At 42.2% G+C, this 24,165-nt stretch overlaps 1 protein-coding gene across 2 annotated transcripts in view; it reads left to right on the top strand.

Moving 5' to 3' along the window:
* Positions 1-13,890, top strand: part of LOC141128938 (smoothelin-like protein 2) — a 153,404-nt gene extending 139,514 nt beyond the window's left edge. For both annotated transcript variants that reach the window (XM_073616598.1, XM_073616597.1), the window contains one exon: positions 11,685-13,890. In XM_073616598.1, coding sequence (XP_073472699.1) covers positions 11,685-11,811 — 127 coding nt within the window. In that variant the 3' untranslated portion in view covers positions 11,812-13,890. The remainder of the gene's footprint in view (positions 1-11,684) is intronic.
* The last annotated feature ends 10,275 nt before the right edge of the window (positions 13,891-24,165 follow it).

Below are 24,165 nucleotides of genomic sequence, written 5' to 3'. Positions count from 1 at the left end.
GTTCTTTTTCTCCTCTTTCTTTTTATTTATTTTTTTATTTTTTATTTAAAGTATGCAGCATACACCGACAAGTAGATCACATTTGAAGGATACATGCATGAAGTGACACCAGAGAGGTCCTGAACTAACAGAAAATACGACATTGGTTATAGATAATATGAAGTGCAGGGGCGACCTTTCTGGAACACCCCGCAATAACAAAATCAACAGAGCTTAAAGTGGAGTAGGGGGGTCTGCCTCTCTTGGGTCAAGTTGTTGTTACCACCATGAATGCACAGGATAAAGCATTTTTCCCATTAAATCAAGTGAAAGGATAAGGTAAGGACTAGCGAGAAGAAGGGGTGATAGAGGAACAGTTGAGAAAGTGGGAAACAGTGGGGTTGGGGGAAAAAGGGGGGGGGTAAGAATGGTTGAGTTGCTGGCAGAGGGGTGAAGGACACTGAAAGAGGGACATTAGTATACAGTGTCTTAGTACGCTCAGGATGCAAAGCTGGCCTTCCCTTCTTCTGAGAATGTGACTATGTTCTAATGAAACCGGTTTTGGAGTAATCCTTATGCCTATTTTGGGCTGAAAGTAACAGGATTTCCATCTTGTTCACCTCCTCAATTTTCAAGAGCCAGAACAAGAACGAGGGAGGTCATGAGTCTGTCCAACGCAGTGCAAAGCATGATTTGGCAGCAAAAGAGGTGGCGTAGAACTGATTTGTTGTACATTTTCTCAGGAATATTTGAGACATGGAGGAGGAAAAGAATAGGGTCTTCTGGAAGGATGCAATCTGTGAATTTTTGAGAAATGCGATATACCTCTTTCCAAATGTTTAACAATTTTGGACAGGACCAAAAAACATGTGAAGTCCCCTTTTCTTCCTGACATCTCCAGCAACTGTCGGGGGTTAAAGGAGAGTATTTATGAAGTATTAAGGCTTAATGTACACGGGAGATGTTTACAACCTCTCCTGAATGATTTAACTTGACAGTAACCCACGTTTAAACCGTCCGTTTTGCCGCGTTTACATGCCGCGTTTAGCTGCGTTTGCGTTTTAGAAGCGTTTGAAAAAAACATTTTTTTTTTCAAAATAGCCAAAAATGAAAAACGCCTGTAAACGAAACGCGGCTAAACGTGAGTTGCCGCGTTTGGCGTTTGAAATGCCTCTAAACACAGCTTCTGAATGCATTTTTTTGGGTTCCAAAAAAGCCTCTAAACGCAACTGCCTATAAACGACTATAAACGAATCTGTGTACATGTACTGATAAGATAACATAGAGGAGAGTTCAGGAGCAGTTGAAAAAAATTCCCAACTGCTCCTAAACGTCCGTTTGCCGGCAAGGGTGTATGGTACCATCCCGTAGCGCGTTTAACCACTTGCCGCCTGCCCAACCTCATATGACATCGTCGGGTTTGAGCAGTGATATCTGAATGATGCCTGCAGATAGGGCCGGCGATTCCCTGCACCATAAGAACGATCATAGCAGGGGTCGGTGCTTCTACCGACTTACCAGTGCGATCGATGAGCCGGTGAAGGGATCCGCTGGTGCCAGATGCCGACGATAGAGATTTGCGGCGAGCCAGACGAGCCCCGGAGTCTCTATGGTCGATTCGGAGGCCAGGGGCGATGTTATGACATCATGCCCGGCCTCTGCATTTGAAAAAATGCCACCACCTTGGCTGGGAAGCTGAGATCTTCCTTTTTTTAATTTTTTTATTTTTTTTTACGGCTTCCCAGCCTAGAGGAGAGATCTGGGGACTTATTGACCCCATATCTCACTGTAAAGAAAACCTGTCGTGCCATATTCCTATTACAAGGGATGTTTACATTCCTTGTAATAGGAATAAGAGTGATCCAAAAAAAAAAATGTAAAAAAACATCAAACATGAAAAAGTTTTTTTTTTTAAAAAGCTCCGCGTGGTCGCATGCAGAAGCAAACGCATACGCAAGTCGCTCCCGCATGTGAAAACTCTGTTCAAACCACACGTGAGGTATCGACAGGAACGTTAGAGTGAGAGCAATAATTCTAGCACTAGACCTCCTCTGTAACTAAAAACATGTAACCTGTAAAAGATTTTAAAATGTCACCTATGGGGATTTTCAAGTATCGAAGTTTGGTGCCATTCCACAAGAGTGTGGAATTTTTGAAGCGTGACATGTTGGGTATCAATTTACTCGGCACAACATCATCTTTCATGTCCTACAAAAAAATTGGGCTAACTTCACTGTTTTTTTTTTTTTTTATGCATGAAACACCAAAAAAAATAAAAATTGCTGCGCAAATACCATGCGAGATAAAAAGTTGAAACGACTGCCATTTTATTCTCTAGGACTTCTGCTAAAAAAAAAAAACATATATAATGTTTGGGGGTTCTGTGTAATTTTCTAGCAATAAAATGATTTTTACACGTAGGAGAGAAGTGGAAAGTTCCTCAAAGTACCTGGCCACGCGACACAAAGGGACTGCGCTTTGGGATTGCTTAATCTATGGCCATAGTTTTAAGTTCAGCATGTCTACACCAGGCAATAAGTCTCCCCATGTGGGCTGCCTGGTAACATTTCTGTATATCAGGTACCGTGACGCCACCATGGTGTTTAGGGTAGAGTCAGGAGGAGTTGTCTTAGTCTAGGTCTTTTGTGGACCCAAATAAAATGAACTAGCAGGGCGTTAGTTTGCTTGAAAAATTCCAAGGGTAAACGAATTGGCAGTGCTTGAAAAAGATAAGCAAATTTGTGCAAGATTGACATATTTGTGATGTTGCATCTACCAAACCAGGAGAAGAGGCCCTGATGCCATTTTGACAGCAAGGTCCATACTTTACTAAGCAAAGGTGGAAAGTTCAGTGTAGGTGGAATATACATGCCCAGATATTTAAGGGCCGAAGTGGTCCACCTAAAGTTGAAATTTTATTTTTAAGGCTTTGAATTTGGGATGTGGACATAGATACGCCCACCGCCTCTGATTTAGACCGGTTAATTTGTAAATTGGAGAGGGAATCCTGCTGGTCTAATTCACTTAGAAGGTTCTCGGTAGTGATATAACCGGATTGGTAAGTGAAAAAAGCAAGTCGTATGCATATGCAGATACTTTGAGGAGAGTCTCCAACTCATATGTTGGAGATGTCTGGGTTTTGTCTGGCCCTGCAAAGAAATGGCTCTAGTTAAAGGGCGAAGAGAAGGGGTGAAAGAGGACACCCTTGTTCTGGTGCCATTGGAGATAGGAAGGAGCTCTGACAAAAGACCATTAGCCTTAATTTGTGCTGTTGGGTTTGAATATACACTCAAAATCCATCCGACCATCCTGTCGCCCAGTCCCACATGGCGCAAAGCTGTGACCATGAAAGGCCAATTTCTTTCTTATTTAACCACCCTCTCTCTATTTCTCTCACTGCATTTCACTTTCTTATTTTATTCCTATCTGTCTCCCTCTTTCACTTTCTTTCTACATTTCACACTTAATATAATCCAATTCCTTTCCTTCTTTTCTTTTCTGTTCTTTTTCTTTCTTTCTTTTTCTTTTTTTTCTCCTTTTCTTTCCTTTTTTTCTTTTTTTTCTCCATTTCTTTCCTTTCTTTTTCTTCTTTCTCTTTTTCTCTCTTTTTTTTATTCTCACTCTGGTTCTATTTTATTTTTTCTGTTGCTCTTTCTCTTTTTCTCTTCCTTGCTATCTATTCATCAGCATTTTGGCTTGGTAGCAAAATCCCTAGCAACCTTTGTCCAATATGCTTTTTATAAAATGTTGCAACAATTGCTGTGCTTAGCTACAAATCGCACAACCCAATGCTGTAACAAAGTGCCAGCAACTCTAGAGATTAAATCACTGTTAACCACTGGCATTATTAATTTGTAGCAGCAATTAAGAATTGTTAAAAAAAAAAAAAAAATCACCTTTGTCATTAGCCTAACCTTGTTTAAAAACAGCTAATAAAAACTAGTAAATATTTGTGCCCTAGAGTCAAATGAGCCTAGGTGTCTTACTCCCAAGCGCCATGATTCTTGTAAACCATTTCCACACCAGGGGACTATAGTCAGCACTGTTTCGGTGTGAACCTTGGCTGGTTGGCACATGCAATCACTCTTGCTCTTTGTACACACGCCCCCAGGCACAGTTATTATGTTTGTGTTTCAGGAATGTTTTCATAATGACTTCATCCTATCTCAGCCCCCCTTCCTCTACCTAGGAGATGCAGATCATGAGAGTGCTATGTGTGCCTCAGCCTGTAGACAAACTTGACTCTTTCTTTGCTGGTGAGTTACTGTCACCATCCTTATGATGCCAGTTTTCATGGAATCCGTATTAATGATAATGTATGTAATTTTCTTACCAGATTGAAAACCATTACTTTTCTAAACCAGTGTTTCTCATAGGGTTCCTCCAGGGGTTGCTAGGGGTCCCCTTGAGAGATGAGTAATTTTCTGCCTTTTTGATAAGTAGCCACTGACACCAGTTATCTGTTTAGTTATCTGTGAGACCCCATTCACACCTGAGTGTTTAGTAGCTCAACATCCCCTGGTTTTCAGTTGTACCTTTTTCACACCTGAGCGTAGTCCTGAGCGTAGTGTCGCTTGAAGCTTGTAGCTCAAAAAAGTACATCAGCTTTTTTTGAACTACAGGCTTCAAGCATTTTTGGCCCCAATAGATTTGGCGCCTGAAAAATATGCATGAAAAACCGCTCAAAAACAAACATACCACACATTTCTTTTCCCTAGTAACTAGTTCTCCATTGGCAAAAATTAACTTAAAAAGGCTCAAGCGTCAGATACCTGCAAAAAACACACAAAAACACCTGAACAAATGCTTAAAAACAAAAAGCCTGCCAAATGACCAAAGAATGCAGCCTTACGGGGGATTCCAACTATTGACCATCACGCTAATTTACTGAGAGCTATAAATATCAATATCAGCAGGGGTTCCCTGAGACAAGAAAATTATTTCAAGGGTTCCCCCGTGTTGGAGGGGTTGAGAAAGGCTGGTCTGTAAAAAATGACATGACATTCTTCTATTTGATGGCTCATTAGTGTAGGATGGAATGCTTTCAGGGCTATTTTGTGTGTGCATGTATGTGTGTGTGTGTGTGTGTATGTATATGTATGTGTGTGTGTGTATATATATATATATATATATATATATATATATATATATATATATATATATATATATATATATATATATAAAATATATTTTAGTTTAAATGTACTATTCTGTACAGGGATGGTGGATTTCCAACAAATCCGAATACCGGCCCAAGAGACTCACGTGACTTCACACAAATTGTTCTTGAATGGAGAAAAGCTGTGATTCAGTTGTCCCCTAAGTTTATATATACCTTTGATTTCTTTGTGCCCTCTTTGGCATGCACATTTACAGTGCCTTGAAAAAGTATTCATACCTCCTTGAAATTTTGTCATGTTACAACCAAAAACTTAGACGTATTTTATTGGGATTGTATGTGATAGACCAACACAAAGTGGCACATAATTGTGAAGTGGAAGGAAAACGATAAATGGTATTCAAATTGTTTTACAAATAAATATGTGAAAAGTGTGGCGTGAATTTGTATTAAGCCCCCCTGAGTCAATACTTTGTAGAACCACCTTTCACAGCAATTACAGCTGCAAGTCTTTTTTGGGGATGTCTCTACCAGCTTTACACATCTAGAGAGTGAAATTTTTGCCCATTCTTCTTTGCAAAATAGCTCAAGCTCTTGTCAGATCGGATGGAGAGCGTCTGTGAACAGCAATTTTCAAGTCTTGCCACAGATTCTCAATTGGATTTAGGTCTGGACTTTGAGTGGGCCATCCTAATACATGAATGTGCTTTGATCTAAAACATTCCATTGTAGCTCTGGCTGTATGTTTAGGGTCATTTTCCTGCTGGAAGGTGAACCTTCGCCCCAGTCTCCAGTCTTTTGCAGACTCTAACAGGTTTTCATCTAAGATTACCCTGTATTTGGCTCCATCCATTTTCCCATCAACTCTGACTAGCTTCCCTCTCCCTGCTGAAGAAAAGCATCCCCACAACATGATACTGCCACCACCATGTTTCACGGTGGGGATGGTGTGTTCAGGGTGATGTGTAGTGTTTAGCTTTCAACCACACAGCATTTTGCTTTTAGGCCAGATTTGTGGAGTGCACAACTAATAGTTGTCCTGTGGACAGATTCTCCCACCTGAGCTGTGGATTTCTGCAGCTCCTCCAGAGTTACTATAGGCCTCTTGGCTGCTTCCGTGATTAATGCTCTCCTTGCCTGGCCTGTCAGTTTAGGTAGACGACCATGTCTTTGTAGGTTTGCAGTTGTACCATACGCTTTCCATTTTCGGATGATGGATTGAACAGCGCTCAATGAGAGATGTTCACAGCTTGGAATAACCCTGCTTTAAACTTGTATGTATGGACAACGTTAGACTCTACTTTGTCAAGCATTTGACAATAATAATAATAGTTTTCATTCTATATTAAAAGTTAAAAAAAGGGAAACAGGAAGAATATTTATTTTAAAGCACCCGTATCCTATTTACAGTACGATATTTAAATTTTTTTCTCTAGTTGAGTACACAGAGATGGAATTTAATAAATACTTTGATTGGAAATGACAAACACATTGAATCATAAAAAGATTAAATAGCACTGCAGTGGATTTCATCTAAGCACATAAAGAGCAGGTGGGTGCAAGCAGCAATGTTAGCAGATTCAACAAACCCTATATTAATCCCCTGCATGTAACCAGAGATTTAGAAGAAGCCAGTGTCAGAAATCCTGTAGCTGGGAATACTAATCTGCGGCTCGGGTCAGGAGTGAGCTAGTGTCACTGCACTTTAAATGAACGATGAAGAATGTGGCACAGGATAAAACAAACCACAAAGTGCCCTGGCATTGGTACTGCAGGTCATCTGCTTAATTAGGAACTGTGCCCCCTTCCATGCTTGTTTCAAAGCCCCTGTCATAATTTCTTCTGAACCAATTAAAGAAAAATCCTGCAATCTGGTTAACTGCAACTAAATGAAGGGCCTGATAGGGCAGATTGTTATCACAAAGTTAGCATTAAGGGATAAAGATTTAGCAAGAACATAATACGTGTCTCGTTTAGATTAGTGTTCCAATTGCAGGAATAACCTTTGATTTAAAGTTTGTTTGCTCAGGCATATCCTAATATGTTTGGATGATTTTAGTACTCACTCAAAGAGGTTGTTTGGGCAAAAAATATAAAGACACCGTGGAGGAGATTTACTCAAACTAGAGCATGCAGCTCTGCATAGAATCCAATCCGCTTCCGGTTTTTATTTTCAGTGCTTAGTTGAACAAGCTGAAGTTTGAAGCTGATTAGCTACCATGAACAGCTGCACCAGATTCTGAGTGCTCCAGTTTCAGGAAATTGCCCCCTATGTGCATGTTTATGAAGAAGTGAATGAGGCATTTCCCAAACATTCTGCTGCAAGTGAATCAGCCAATGATCAGTTTCATTGTCTATGCCGCGTACACACGATCGGAATTTCAGTCAGAAAAAACTTGGATGGTTTTTCCAATGGAATTCTGCTCAAGCTTGCCTTGCATACACACGGTCACACAAAAGTTCTCTGAACTTTTAACCTTCAAGAATGCGGTGATGTACAACACTACAACAAGCCAAGAAAATGAAGTTCAATGCTTCTGAGCATGCTTTAAATTGTTTCCGAGCATGCGTGATTTTTTTGTGTGCGTCCGAATTGCATACACACGAACGCATTTTCAGATAGAAACTTTTCCCGACTGAAAAATAGAGAACATGCTCTCAATCTTTTGCTGGCTGGAATTCCGCCAGCAAAAGAGTGATGGAGCATACACACGGTCGCATTTTCCAACAAAAGGCTTTCATCGAAGTTTTGCTGGCGTCATTTCCGATCGTGTGTACGCGGCATTAGTAATTACCACAGCCGTTTCATTTGAGGCAAATCCTGAAAACATGACCTGTTGAGGGTACTTGAGGACTGGAGTTGAGAAACATTGCAATAGGCAACCTAAGATCTCATCTAAGACCTCTTTTGTGAAAGCATGTATAGAGGTTGTATGTGGGCACCGTTACATAGTAACCTCTTATTATGGTTCTGCTCTGAGATTTCATAATAATCTGCCCATTGTTTTAATGGGATAATGTTGTGTGGGCAGTTATGGTAAATGTAACCTACTGAGAATAAAGATCAGGAATATTCTCAGCATATCGTCAGCATAGTAGCTATTGTGGAATTAATAATGAAAGATAATATTTCAGCGTGGGCACTTTCACAACTGAGCATGTTTTATCTGATACAATATAAAGCACATTGCCATGTCACATTAGGACTTTGTATAATTGTTACACACTTAAAGGAGTGCAACCTTTATGCTCCGTTCATATACATGCTAATTGAAAACGTTTTGAACAGAATCCATTTTGCCTGATGTGAACCAAACCAGCGTCAGTGCGATTTGAAAAAGAGTGTGTTTTCTGGGCACTGCAGTGCGATTCAGATGTGAATTCCAGGCTCAATGCCTTCTATGCATCTGAATCGCACATTTCATCAGTGTTGAACACTAAATAAGAAAAAAAAGTGTGGGGGTCCCCCCACCAATCCAGGCCCACGCCAAAATTAGGGGCCCCCTCCCAAATCCATACCATACCCTTATCCCAGCATGCAGCTGGGAAGGGTGGGGGGGAAGAACAAGCGAACGCCCCTGCCTTCCAAACCATACCAGGCCACATGCCCCCAACATGGGAGTGTGCTTTTAAAAAGCGTTGTGAAAGCACCTTGTCCCCATGATGGGCCCTTGATGGGGACAAGAGCCTCTTCCCCACAACCCTGGCTGGTGGTTGTGGGGGTCTGCGGGAAGGGGGCTTGTCGGAATTTGCAAGCCCCCCTTGACAAGGGGACCCCAGATCCCCCCACCCCACATGTGAATGAGTACATTGTACCCCTACTCACTCACCAAAGAAAGTGTCAAAAAAGAAAAATGCAGAGACGTTTTTTGACAATTCAAAAAACAATGTCCCCCTGGTGTAGATCCAGTATCAATCACGATGAATGCCGCCAACCCAAAAATAAAATACCTCCGCAGCCGTCACTGGCTCCCACCGTCTGCCCGATCCACCATCTGGCAGTTCTTAAATCACCAAGGGGTGGGGCCACCCAGGGATGTCACCAAGTGGCACCGCTCCCTTGTGACTTCATCAACTGATGCATGCTGGGTTGGTGACATCACAGGGGGCAGTGCCACCCAGTGATGTAGACGACTGGCCCTCCGCCCCTTAGCTATTTAAGAACTGTCAGTCGGCTGACTGTACAGACGGCTGGAGCCAGCGACAGCTGCAGAGCTTCTTTTTTTTTTATTTTTTTTTTGGATTGGCAGAGCCTCCCTGCCCCGGAGCACCCCCCCCCCCCTCCCCATGTTAAGATCATGAGGCCTGGTATGGTTCAGCAGGGGAGGCTGCTTGCTCAGCCCCCCCCCCTTTCTGGCCTTCCAGGCTGCATGCTTGGGTTAGGGTCAGGTATTGATTTTGGGGGGAACCCCACGCCATTATTAAAAAATATTGGCATGAGGATTCCCCTTAAAATACATAGATTGTAATTACATGGACACAGGGCAAACATTTTTTGCTCTGCTTCCTACTTAATAACATGGCACAATATTGTACCTCCTCTTGTTACTGCAAGTCTGTCAGGGGAAGTTTGTCTCACTGAAAACAGTCTTTAATAATGCTAAGCACTCCTAATGCTCCTGATTGATGCTATGTGATTTTTGCCTAGGCTTTAATGAATATGCATAAACACAGAGCAAGCCGTTTAAAAAAAAAAATGCAATAAAGACATTTTTATTTATTTTAAAATGTTATTTTGTCTTATTAACTATTTATTCATATGTAATGGCAAGATGACATGAGAGAAACTGTTGAGGTTAAATTGCTAAAGAGATAGTGGCTATTGAATGTTCATTAAGGTTAATACATATGATAGAACTATGTTTCTTTCAATCAATTTTGTGGAATAAATCTCTGAATAAATGTCTTTTAAAAAGTTTCCCGCACACATGATTGGATATCCAGAGTTAACACCATTTTATTTAATTTACAAACATTCATTTTGCAAATTCAACAGCTTCTATTACGTTATTAAATCAACCCCTATAAGTATATGGTCGGGTGTGCCAACTTAAAACTTTACTAATATTCTTTACACTCTGGAGAGAAAAATAGTCATATAAGGGCAGAAATGCATACCTTTCCTGAAGAACATGCTATTCCATTCTCCCCCCCAGTGCTGGTCACAGGGACATCTGGCTACATCGACCTGACCGGTGTATCCCATAGCTTTCCTTTAAAGAGGAGGTCCAGACCCCCCACCAATATTTTTCCCCCAGACACACACTTTGATGTCTAACTACCCACATTAGATTACAGTTGACTGGTCTGGCCATTTTTGTTTGTAATAGTCAATGATTTAAAATCTAAAATCGACCACCTTATCGACCGCTGCCCCATGGCGCTAAAAGAGGAGGTCCAGCCCCCACCACCAAAAAATTAAAAGTCAGCAGCTACAAATACTGTAACTGCTGACTTTTAATATTAGGACAATTACCTTTCCAGGGATCCCGCGATGTCAGTACTCCAGCTGATTTTCCGATCGGCTCTCGGGTGCTGCCGCTGACATTTGTGGTAAGGCAAACCGGCAGTTAAGCCTTTTGGCTTCACAGCCCGTTCCCTACTGCGCATGCGGGAAGAGCACTGTGCTTTCTAACTGCCCGGTGGTGGAGGAAGGAGGAGGGGGGCCGAACTTCCGGGGGACCTTGCCGCAGCCAGGTCTCCCGGAAGTGGGGACGGGTACGTGTCAAAAACAGGTACCTGTACCCCCCCCCCCCCCGAATGGTGTCAAACGTGGGGGATGAAGCAAACAAGCGGAGCTTCCATTTTTGAGTTGATCTTCGTCTTACTCAGTGCATGTTAATGTGGATTTTCACACATCTAAATCCAAATAGATCTTTGCTGAGATATTTATTCCATCCACATGATCTAATTGAAAAACATGCACTGTTGGTGGACAGGACAGATTAGGAAATAATGGCAAATGTTTTTAGTCACATGACCAGAAATAGAAGGAATAAGGAGCAATATTCCAGAACGGTAACCATTTCAATTCTGCAGAGTTACAAAGGTCCAGCTACGCAAAATGTAAATGTGCATATTTCATTACCCGATGGCCAGCCGTGGTAGTTGGTCACTGCAGTAGTTGGCATGATCTTCCGGGTTCTGTGCTGGGCATCTGCCCCACTGCATACTGATCACAGGGGTCTGCTCACTTGGCATCACCACTATTCACAGAATGCCTTCTATTTTTTCAGTGAATACAAGCCAGTCTCTGGTTGAAGTTTGATGTCATGATCTCCACCTCGTCCAATTAGGGCACAGGACCCAGAAGATTGCATTGATCACTGTAGTAGCACCAGTGATTGTCAGCTCCCCCTTCACGTATGAAATATGCATGCTTGCATTAATCCAAGCTGGGCCAATGTAACCATGCAATTAATATCATACCTGTAATTCAGCTATAAATTACATTAGGGCTAAATTTGAAAGAAGTAATTTAAAAATTTCACAGATTTTTAGGATATTTTTTTTTATATTCAAACAAGACTTGTGTTGTTAATTTATACCATTGGTTAACTGTGGCTATTTCTTTACCATATTTCAGGAAAATGGCACACTGCGACCGGCTCATTGAAGTTGAAGACATGCTGATGATGGGTAGGAAGCCAGATCCCATGTGCGTGTTCACCTATGTCCAATCTCTCTACAACCACTTGCGACGTTTTGAGTGACTCTTCTGCCAGCAGAGCCTGCTCCTGTCAAGGTTTCAGGCCAGCAGTGCTGGCGATTGCCAGGATCCTTTGCCCCTTTCTTGATTACAGCAGCCACCAGCCTGACAAGGGAAGACACACACGTGTTCCCATCCATCTCTCCTCTACTGACAATACTATGGCCTGCCTCAGGCAGCATGACAAGCGAGAGACAGATAATACAGGAATGTCCACAGGGTGCTGGGAACACTCTGTTTGTACAAAACCATTTACAGTTAATGCTTCACACAAGAGGAGCTGGGCGTGTTGGTTTTGTCACCTCTCAAGCTGTTTTGACAGCATTTGCACCTCTCCCTGAATGACACCCTGGTGTCTCATTGTCTGGCCAGCTGAAAGACACAGAGGAGCAGACAAGGAAATGGACCCAGAGAATCGGGTGTATATTATCAGCCAGTCAGGGGTGCCACCATCATTCTGGAGAAGACCCAGTCAAATTGCAATTGTGAAGATTATTGCACTGAACTTTTACTTACAAACAGATGTCCTAGCTTAATAGTTTCTAGCACTGATTTTTTTTTTTTTTTTTTTTTTTTCATTTGCGCCTGTGAAAGTGTGGAGGGCACTCCAGTCTTCCAGGATGAGTCTGTATTATTAGATCCAGTATGAACATTTGTTTTATTATTTTTAATAGGATGTTAATCTTCCTGTGTAATTTTAGCTGTTTGCTTTGATGCAGTGCAATAAGGGAGACACTATGAACTAAAGTGATCTCAAGTAAGCGTGAACCAAAGAACTAATGCTATTTATCCGCGAGCAAGCTGTGTGTCACTATTATTCGTACTACTACTTTATCACTTCTGTCTGGGTTTTTCACTTGAAATCCTGTCCGAATTCATTTTTTGCAAATCCAAATTTCTAGAACCTGCAACATTTTATGGAGCAGTTTGGTGAATTGTCACACCCCGAAGGACAAATAGTAGGCTTTAAGGTCTTTTTGCAAATGGCTACAAGAAGTATACATTCGGGCAGACTGCTTGAACCTTTGGTTCTACAGGTATATACCCAAATCCCATTGTTTATATACCTACCAGGACTTATACATTGCTCCGAATGCAGGCCCCTGTGTTCGAGACAGTGCTCAAGTCCCGATACACATGTAAGCAATGGAATTTGTGTATATCCCCGTACGGCTGTGGCTTCAGTTCAGCTTGTAGTACATCTGTACAGGTTGCTTGTACCCAACTGTACGATCCACCTGTCATTCCCAGGCAGAAAAATACGAATGAATGTGCATTGTATAGCATCTTGCAGCCGTGTGCGAAAGGCCTAAAGGAAAACCATATTAAGAAATATATGTGGACTGCGGACGAGCTCCTGAAATTGATAGTTCAATGTTAATCTAGTGGTTTCAATCTATTCAGACACTGTCTCAAACCAAGTACACAATTTAGCAAATTTTGTCACTTGTTACAGGTCAGTGTCTTGGAAGGCCAGGAGAGAAGCCAGGTAACTAGCGTTTTAGAAAGCAGCCAGGAATAGCAAAATTCATACCTTCTGTGCAAATTTTCTTTAATAGACAGCACAAAATGTTTTCTAAGTCAGTGCAGAGAGCAGCCATTAATGTGGAAAGTACAGCAATTCATATCAGCCAGATTTTAGACTTATTGCTGGACAAATTAAAGGAAGAAATGGCTCCAATTATTATGGGTTACTTGCACATTAGCTTTGCTCCCTGCACTACTTGTGAATGATAAAAGGACATACCTGTGCTGAAATTTTAGGTGCACACATTTTAGAATACTGTTTCTGAATATGTTTGTCTGTTTTTACTATGATGATTTACTTTTTTGTTTTTATTATTTTACTAGTTTTCCACTTGGCACAATCACATGTAAATCATTACTAAAAACATTAATTTGCATATATCGCCACATGGTGGTGCTGTATTCGTTTTATTTGTATTAACTTTTTATGTTGTAAACATGTTATTTTGGCACGTTTTGAAGGAGATTGAACAAATGCTATTTAGCGCCTTTTACGGATAAATATATTGTGAAGTTTTGTTTCTCACTGACTGCAATTAAAGAAAAATGGCAATGATGTGAATTCATTTTTTTGTTTCCAGCTCTGGAATGTTTCAGTGTTAAATAGCTACCCTTTTGTGTTTAGAATTACCCCCCACCTGCAAACACAACTTTCTTGTCCATCTGCATCTCAACTATTGAGAGACCCCAGTTCTATAGAGGTATTTTAGCAATGGTCACATTTTAATTCATGTGGCAGAAAACCCTTGGCTTAAAGTATTTTTAAAGCCTAATTGAACTTTAAGGTCTCATGCACACAGGACGTTTAAAAAACGCCAGCGCTGCTGTCAGGAAAAAGCAGTGTTAAAAACGCGCTGTTGGCCGCGTTTTTGAATAACGTTTATGGGTGTTTTTTTGCCCCTAACAGCAGCTGTAAAAACATCCTGTGTGCATGAACCCTAAGTTTAAAACTTATAAATATGATTGCCTCGAAAAAGTGAGGACACATTTGTTGAAGGCTTGGAAAGAGCATTTAAAAAGCGTTTACAAGACCTTTAAATACAACGCTCACATGTAAATTGCCTGAAACAGCTCTGATTTGCAGTGATACTGGTTTCACATTTGAAAAAGTAGAAATTCCAGCGTTAGAACACCTTCCCAAGATCAAGTGTGCTGCATTGACCAGCGCTGATTTAAACACTTATTTCCTGCATGGATACAGTAACAAATCCTAGCTATTAATAGATCATCGCGGCTAGCCTTCATCCTGGAAGGCCCTTCAGACAATTGATAGGTTTTGTCACCTCTGCTGTGTAAATACCATTGTAACACTACTCCACTGGCACTTTCAGAGGATGTATCCTTGGGCTAGTCAGTGACAAGGTTTTGATGTGACCAGTGTGTGAGGGGTTAAAACCTCCTTAACACTCTGTGTTCTGGAAAGAATTGTGATCTCTGAAACAGGACACCAGGCTTGGGATATTATTAGAAATGTTGAGATATGCATCTGTCATCAGCTGTGGCTGGAGAGAGTCAAGTGACTGGAAGAGGCCTCCTGTTTGTTTCTTAGGAGTCCAGTTGCTCTTCTCTTATTTCTTGTGATTTGAAGTGGTATAATCCACCTGCAAGAAGTTATTTTGTCCTTGACGGCTAATATTTCTGAAAAAGAAGTCACTGATCTGGTTGTGTTTTGTCACTATGAGCAATGGCAGATACTTGACTACTTTATGTTCTATCTCTGCTGCTACAGTAGTGGAAATTCCACCTCCGCAAAGTGCCACCAGTGAACTGGTGGGTGTCCAAAGGATGTCTAAACATGATCAGTAAAGCTGGCCATACACTATGAACTTTGTCTGGTTCCTGATAAATTTGCTTAGTGGGTGGTCCTGTCTGCCCCCTCCCACCGAACATCTTTCAATTGACAAACTGAAGAAGCCGGGCCAAAGCTTGCTGGCCCAAGAGCAGATGCATAGTGTGGAGGGAGGAATCTGATTTTTTTTTTTTTTTAGCCTGAATGAAAAAAAATCAAATTGTGTATGGTCTGCCTAAAGTGGTTCTAAAGGCTCAAGGTTTTTTACCTTCATGCATTCTATGCATGAAGGCAAAAAAAACTTGTGTGCAGGAGCCTCCCCCAGCTCCCCCCCAATACTTATCTGAGCCCTACCCTGATCCAGCGATGTGCACAAGAGTCTTGGTTCTCCAGGGACTCTTCCTCCTCATTGGCTGAGACAGCAGTGGAAGCCATTAGCTCCTGCTGCTGTCAATCAAAGCCAATGAGAAGAAAGAAGAGCTGAGCTGCGGCTCCGTGTCTGAATGGACATGTAGAGCAGCGGCTCGGGAGTGATCCTGCTCATGTGCCACCACAAGCAAGCTGCTTGCTCTGGGGGAACTTGGTCGGTGGGTGGAGCCAGGAGCACTGGCGGGGAACCCGAGAAGGAGGATCAACATAAAATGGATGGATAAGTGGTGTTTGTCAAAACCTCTCCTAATGTTTCTTACATGTTCCTCCATCCTGACCTTATGCGCTCTGTTCTTCCTATATAAACTTAAATGACATGGACATTTTAAGGCGTAAACAACCCCCTATCGTGTCACAAGAGATAAAGTCTCTGATGGTGTATACATGGTCATTTTTGGGATTGGTGACCTTCCTAATGGCATAAAAGGGCGCAACTCATTTGTGCCCATGCACATGGGTTCGCGGCCACCCCCCCCTCCCCTCTCTTTCCCCTAGGAGTATTCAGTTTTATTAATAAATAAATAAAAATGTCATTTGTATTGCATATGTGTTTCTGGTGTCACTACCCCTTTGAAATTACAGGTTACCAGGGACAAGGTGATCTCTGACTGGTCCAGGTGAATAAGGTGACTGGCTGGAAGGTTGTGGTACCCACCTAGACCCTATATAAGGCAGCAGCAGCAGCCAGTGCTTCTTGCTGCTGGCTGGGCACTGGACTTTGCTCCTGCGGGCCCGCCATGAATCACTCTTCTAAGGGAACTCCAGGAGCAAGCAGAGAGCGCCGGAGAAGAGGAATGGATCCGCTGCTGCCTTGCCATGGGAGATGAAGAAGAGTGGCTTGAAGAGGAGGGAGAAGTCACTGCCGAGTCCCCGGGAGCTTCCAGTAGCTGTCCGTAGGTCCAGCTCCATGACTAATACACAACCCTCGCTGTCAAACCCAGGCACAGCCGAACAGCGGAACAGCCAGCAGCCGTGGCACCCAAAGAGGAGTCGTCCCGGCATCAGCATGAAGGAGGCGTTACTGCTCCACCAACATTGCGGAGCTCTGGCAGACTCAAGCGAGCGCTCTCCTCGTCACCGAAAAGGCCTGGCCATAGGGGGAGCCGTGGGTGGCGTTCAGCTCAGCCCAGTCAAGCCGCACCTCCACCTCCTGCTCCTGTTGCCGGGCAACCCACTGAGCGTCCATCCAGGCGCCCTCTGCAGGACGAATTGCCAGCTGCACCAGCTATACCATAGCAAGGTAAATTAACCCCCGCTGTGCCCTCATTGCAAGCGTATTTGCCTTATTTTAATTCTGTTGGTTCTTTTCCTCTGTTGGATTCTCTGGTATCCTCTTTTTCTAAAATAGCTGAGGCTGTAGTGTCCCAGCATTGCTCTTCTTCTCCTCCTGTTCTTTCACCTGCTAATGTGTGGTCTTCTAATTGTTAACTTATCAGTTCCAGCACAAACGCCTGTCGCACAATGCTTACCTGACATTTCTCTGTCAGCTGATTTATTTAAACATGCTGTTCCTAAAACGTCTGTTATGAAGTTCTGCCCTGTGCAATGTCCCCCCTTGGTTTTCATTTACCTGTTTCTATAAAGGAAAAAATATGGAAGGGGGAATTAATTGATATGTTATCATTACTTCCCTCTTCTAAGGAATTTCTGCGTACTGATAGAAAATCTGAAGATAAAGCCAAGGATGATAGGCGAAGGCCTATTGCCAGGTCATTTTTTAATTGGCTTCGGGCTTTTTGCATTTTTTCTAGTATCATGGGGGGGAAATGCCCTGACTGCTGTAGCAGCCTTTACAGCATTTGGAAATCATCCTTGAGTCATAAAAATTTTGGGGGTCTGGGTTGATCCATTTGTGACGAATCCTTTTGTCAAAAATTAGCAGTTTACCCTAGCTTGCAGTGGGGCAAGAAGGACGTTGGCCTTTTGGCTGAACTTGATTGTTCCTCAAAAATCTTTTCCTCCTAAGCAATCATCTTCAGTTCCTGGCCTCCAATCCCCTTACAAGAACGGGTATTGCTACGCTTTTAATGAGAGTCAATGTAAGTGGGATAGTTCTTGCCGTTTTAAACATGAATGTTCTTTTTGTTCTGGCTCTCACCCCTTGGCTAGGTGCTTCAAAAAATCCAGTCCCAAAAGCTCACAGAGGGATATTTTTTTCCAAGAGCCCACACTCCAGTGAGGCTGGAAAACATGCTCCATTGGCTATCAATTTACCCAGACAAGGGGAGGGCCAGTCTCTTAACTGGGGGTTTTAGGGATGGTTTTCCCTTACCGTTTATTTCTGGTGTAGGCTGCCAGCCACTAAAGAATTTGAGGTCTGTGGATAGGTTTTCAGGTATTGTCTGAGAAAAAAATCCTAAAAGAGATTAGGGAAGGGTGGGTGGCTGGCCGCTTCCTTTCTCCGCCTTTTGATAATTTCCGAGTCTCCCCTCTGGGCATCGTGCCCAAAAAGGAACCCAATTCTTTCAGATTAATACACCACTTGTCTTTCCCCATAGGTAGCTCCTTGAATGATGATATAGACTCTTCTCTCTTTTTGGTTTCTTATTCAACCTTTGAGGATTCGGTTCAGGTTATCCGGCGCCTTGGGCGAGGCGCTCGGCTGGCTAAGGCGGATATTAAATCTGCGTTTTAGATGGTTGCCTATTTCTCCATTATCCTTTAACTTGCTTGGTTTCTGTTTTGATCTTTATTTTTTCCATATGTGTCTTCCTATGGGTTGTTCCTTATCATGCGTTCATTTTCTTTCTACAATGGGTGGTGTCTTTTGAGTCCGGCTTTGATAGCATTGTATATTACCTTGACGACTTCCTCTTTGCTGGTCCGGCATGTTCCCCACCTTTGCTTTTATCTTTTGCAGCTCTTTTCTAGTATCTCTGCATTTTTTGGCATCCCCTTGGCAGTTGAAAAAAAGATTCTTCCATCCGTTTCTCTTGCATTTCTAGGCATCACAATTGAGACCTTAGCCATGGAGTTCAGGCTGCCTGCAGACAAGATTATTAGATTGAAATCGTCCATTTCAGTCATGCTTCGCAGACACAGAGTGTTGTTGAGGGATCTTCAATCCCTGCTTGGTCTTCTAGCCTTTGCGTCTAGGGTCATGCCAGTGGGCCGTATCTTCTCCCGTCGCCTGCCCCTAGCGACGGCCCTGGCTTAAATCGCCTTTTTCCCACATCCCTTTGTCTGCAGACCTGAAAGAAGACTTGTCGGTTTGGTATAAATTTTTTGACCAATATAACAGGCGGTCGATCTTTTAGGAGGACTTCATTTTTGCAGCCGATTTGGAGCTCTCCACTGACACGGCAGGCTCCCAAGGGTTTGCGGCCATTTGGAGCACACATTGGCTATGTGGTTCTTGGTCTGATTCTTGGAATGCTACCAAGAACATTTTGTTAGAATTTTTTCCTATTGTTGTGGCTTTTGAGCTTTGGATCGCTCATTTCGCTAACAAACGAATAATTGTTCAAATTGATGACAAAGGAGTGCTTTTTGCCATAAATTGTTTATCGTCTAAGTCCCTCTCTGTCATTAAGTTACTTCGGTATTTCGTTTTACTGTGTTTAAAAAACATAACATATGGGTAAAAGCTCAGCACATTCCCGGGAAATCTAACATTTGCAGATTTCACATTTCTGGCAGCTTTTTCCTCACCCGGATCGCGAGGGATGTGTGTGTCCAGCCCACTTGTAGAATTTGATATAGATGCCTTATCCACGGTGATTAGGAATTCTCTCTCCCCTCATGGTTGGATTAGTCGGCTGCTTGGTATAGATGGTTGGCCTTCTGTAGAACTTTCGATTTTCATTGTTAGAAACACTCGGAGGGTGCTGTTTTGTCTTTTTTTATGCGTTTTAATGCATGACCATCTGTCCCACAGCTGCATAACTAAGGTTTTGGCTGGAATTTCTTTCTTTTTCAAACTTCATAGCTTGTTTTTCTTTTTGGTCAAGCAAGCCTTGAAAGGCTACAGAAAGAGCACTTTTGTCCCTGACAAGCGTAGGCCCATCTCCACTGAAATGCTCAAACCGCTTTGCTTGTCTACTGGTCAAGTGTGCCATGATCAATTTGAAGCATTTTTTTTTTCAAGCGGCTTTTTTGTCTGGCCTTTTTTTCTGCACTTTGAGTGTCAGAACTTGTACCCCTTAATAAGTCTGGTCCTACTGGGTTGAGGTTCCAGGACGTTTTTGTTTTGGGTTCTGGTATTCGTTTGTACGTCATTCAAAGACAGATCAGCTGGGAAAAGGGTGTTGGGTTCAGCTTCACCCACGTGGGGATCCCATAATCTGCCCCTTTGTAGTCATCACAAAGTACATGGCCCTCAGGCCTCCCTTGTTGGGTAATTTCTTGATGCACTCAGAAGGTTTACCACTTACCAAATATCAGTTCTCTTCAGTGTTTAAAAAGTGTTTATGGGTCATTGGTTTCTCTGACGTCTTATTCTCAACCTATTCTTTCCACATTGGTGCTGCCACAGAGGCTGCTAGGATGGGCCTAGATGAGGCAATAATAAGAAGGCTGGGTAGATGGGAGTCTGATAGATTTCAGGTATTCGTTCGGCCTAACCTTTTTGTTTGAATCTCTCAGGTTTACACAGAACCATATGGATCCTAGGTTACTCCTTTATTTTCTGGGCAAGTAGGAGAGCATCTCAGCGTTGCTACATGGAAAACCTATCTCTTCCCACAGATTCTCTTTCACTTTACTGGAAAGGTATTCAAGGTTTGCACTGGTGTCGGGTATCTTTTCAGTTGTCTCAGCTTAGTGTACACTGGCCTCCACCTTCAATAATTTGAATTCATGCAGGATGTAATGATATTGGTAATCTGAAATCACTTGATTTGATGATCGCAATGAAGCGGGATCTTCAAAGATTTAAGCTTTCTTTTCTGTTGTGTACATTTGTTTTTTCTGAAATAGTTCCCCGCCTTCTCTGGTCCTCCTCCCCCTAGTTAAGACCCCTGGAGAAAGTGAGAAGGTGGATTAACAGGTCTCTGGAGAAATTTATGCTGTCTATTGGCGGTTTTTCATATCGTCACATTGACCTAGATGGTGGTATCCCTGGTTTCTATAAGCCAGATTCCATTTATTTATCTGAGGTGGGTGTTGACCTGTTCAACCTAGGTTTTCAATCCTGTGTGGAAATGGCCGCGGCTGTTGGTTAGGCCAATCATGTTTGCAACAGGATTGGCTGGTGGGGGGACTTTACAGTTTTCAAGTTGTATTATCTGCTCGAGTCCTAAGACTGAGCAGGGATTTTTCCTTTATTAAGAGTTCATTTTCAGTATTTTGTGTGTTTTAAATTGATTCAAATAAAATCTGAAATGGTTATCTTTACATTCATACCAATAAAATGCCGCGGCCATTATTAAAGCCATACTGTTGTATTAATGTTTATTCGCTGGGGTAGGTATGCTTTGGGGGGGGGGGGTGGCCTGCGATCCCATGTTGTTTGGAATTCTTACACAGCTGTAGCATCGCCCACAACCATGGAAACCCTTGATGTCCCAAAACATCCGTGGTCTGGGTTCCGGTGGTTCTACCACATTGTGTACTAGCTTATCCCTTAAATTGGGGGACCTTTTATAAATAATTTGTAGTTTATCAGTGAGATTTTCTCTTTGTTGTGTATCTTGTTTGAGTACCTGCCAGTATTTGGAAATAATTTTTTCCACATCTCTGGTTTGTAAATTATAATCCAATACTATACATGTACCTTTATCCACATTAACCACCCTATTCCTGGTATTTTCTAATAAACTTTCTCTGTCCATATCCCCCATATCCCGAATCTTTATTCTTTCTTTTTCCAAAAACTCATCTTGATAACCCTTATCTTTAAACATACTTGTTAATTTGTCTGTTTGTTCATCAAAATCAGCAACCCTAGTACAATTTCTTTTAATCCTCATATACTGCGCTCTTGGGATGTTAACTATCCATGGTTTGTGATGGCAACTCGTTGTAGGTATGTACGAGTTGCAATCAGTGTCTTTAAAATACGTTTTTGTTTCCAAACCACGTGTAGTATTGTTTATCTCCAAATCCAAGAAATGTATTCAATCGTCATGGGTTTCCCATGTGAGACGAATATTCCAGTCATTATGATTTGACAGGAATAGATTTTCCACATCACTTATGGGGCCATTCCAGATGATTATCAAATCGTTTATAAATTGTCTATAAATCATTTGTACAACACAATTCTTGGATCTGGACATGATAAAACACCCTCCTCCTCCCACTTAGCCATGTACAAGTTGGCCAGTGTAGGTTGAATCCTAGCTTTGCAAACTGAACCTCTTATGACTAAATATTCTAAGCAAATGTGCTTGGCATTAAAAAAAATTATTTCAGCCTAGTTGAGCAAGTATGCCTAAGACCAGACCAGGGGGTAGGCAATAAAGACAACTGCTTTGAACACTTCAACAAGAGGTGGTGCAAAAAAAGGGCAGCTTACCAACTATACTAACAATTTATAAAAAGGTGTAGCTACACTTTTTTTTTTTAATTGTTTGTATAGGATTTTGTATCAAAATCTATAAGGCAGCTATTTTTTCACCTTACATCTGAGTTTTTTTCCTTAAACTTACCAACTATACTGCTGAGGTAGTTCACAGCTCATGAAGGTGGGGCAAAACCAACTTTTGGCCAGTGGCGGCCACTCCATGCAGGGTGCCGTCCCCCTAATCCATGCGCTCGGCTCCTAATCTACATGCAGGGCGCCGGACACATTGAATTCCAATGGGGTTTTTTTTTTTTTTTTTTGAAGCATATGATTAGAGCCTGAGGCTCTATTTGGCTTCAAAAAAGGGTGGGCTCAGGGCACAGAGCACTGCACCCTGAGGCCACCCAGTTGTGTGGCAATAGCGAATTAATATTCGCTTTTGTCAAACTGCTTCCCCTCCTGCCCAATTAGGTTTGGCCGAGAGGAGCAGCGATTGTATTGGCCGGTACTGTTGTCTGAAAGAATGTACGGGGAGATCCGGAAGATGGATCGCCATCATCTCTCTGCTTTGCATCGCCACCCAGAGCTCTCTCTGCTCTGCATCACATGAGTACCACCCATCGGGGAGAGGGAGTTTGGTCGGGTGGTCGGTTTGGGGGGGGGGTTGGGTGGTTTATCACCCCCCCGGCTGGGGCACCAGCTGCCACTGCTTTTAGTCTTTTCCCCATTGTGTTCCAAAGGACCATATTCCAGCAAGGAGTGTTTCTTGAATCGTCCCAAAGGAAGGAGTGTTATTAAAAACTGAGGTTGATTTAGTAAGGGTCCATTGAAACCAGGGCAGTCCGCTGTGGTACGTTTAAAGCAAGTTATGTTGCTTTGTGTTAGGGCAGCACATGCATTTGAATTGGCTGCTTATGCACTACAGCAGACTGAAAATCAGATGCACCAAGCTTGGCTAGCACAGTGCACTGCACAGCGGTACGTTACTGCGCATTGTGGTGAGCTGCAACACAGGTGCATTCGAGCGCCATTTACAATTAACGCACGTCACATGCAAATCACATGTCCTGGTGTGGATGGATCCCAAAGAAGTAAAGGTTGTTCACTTGTCAAAGTGAATTCCAGTAAATATGGTGGAGCTATTTTGACTTGAAATACTTAAAGTGGATGTAAACCCTCACATATACCCAGTGAAGTGAACAGCCTCAGATGATACACATTAGAGCTGCACGATTAATCGTCAAGAATCGATATAGCGTTTTTTTTTCCGTTGAGTTGTTGACAAAAGTGTTTAACGATTCTTCATATGCAAAGAATTCTCTGCTCTTCTGAAGCCACAGCTGTCAAAAGGAAGGAAGAAAAAAACTGGGCAGTCTGCCAAGAATCACAACATTCTTTAGCAGTGAAACTTAAGTATAAACATAACAATTTGTCAATGGAATAGACTTTGTGTGTAAATGAGGAAAGTTTAACCACTTAAACACTAAACCTTTTTCTGACATTTGTTGGTTTCAAGTTAAAATCATTTTTATTTGCTAGAAAATTACTTAGAACCCCCAGATATTATATATATATTTTTAGTAGAGACCCTAGAGAATAAAATGGTGGTTGTTTCAATATTTTATGTCACACTGTATTTGTGAAGTGGTCTTTCAAATGCATTTTTTTTTGGAAAAAATTACGTTCATGAATCAAAAAAAAAAAAACAGTAAAGTTAGCCCAATTTTTTTGTATAATGTGAAAGATTTTACGTTGTGAAAATCGTGATCTTTTTATTCTAACCAAAAAAATTGTGATTCTCATTTTGGCCAGAATCGTGCAGCTCTAATACACAGGGATGAAGCGAACCTCCCTATATGAGTTTTACATGTATATCTGCTGTCTTCAGTTGCTATATTCTTTAGAAAGTGCACATCGTGTTACAGATATTTTCTTCCTGTTCAGCACAGGAAGTGAAGTCTGAGCATACAGCCAAGACATCTGATTGGAGGAAAGGCACCCCCCCCCCCACTCAATATAGGCAGAGACTTGCAGAGCTGTTTCATGAATAGTTCAGCGCTCTGCTAATCTATTTATAGCAACCTCCCATGACACAAATTTCAGGCTGGTTTTATCACAGTTAACGGAGAGCTTGTCAGAAGTTATCAGGCTGATAACAGAAGAACAGA

Source organism: Aquarana catesbeiana, linkage group LG02 (assembly GCF_042186555.1).
Source record: "Aquarana catesbeiana isolate 2022-GZ linkage group LG02, ASM4218655v1, whole genome shotgun sequence".
Classification (NCBI taxonomy): domain Eukaryota; kingdom Metazoa; phylum Chordata; class Amphibia; order Anura; family Ranidae; genus Aquarana; species Aquarana catesbeiana.
Note: the sequence above shows the minus strand (reverse complement) of the source record. Positions and strands in the feature narration are given on the sequence as shown.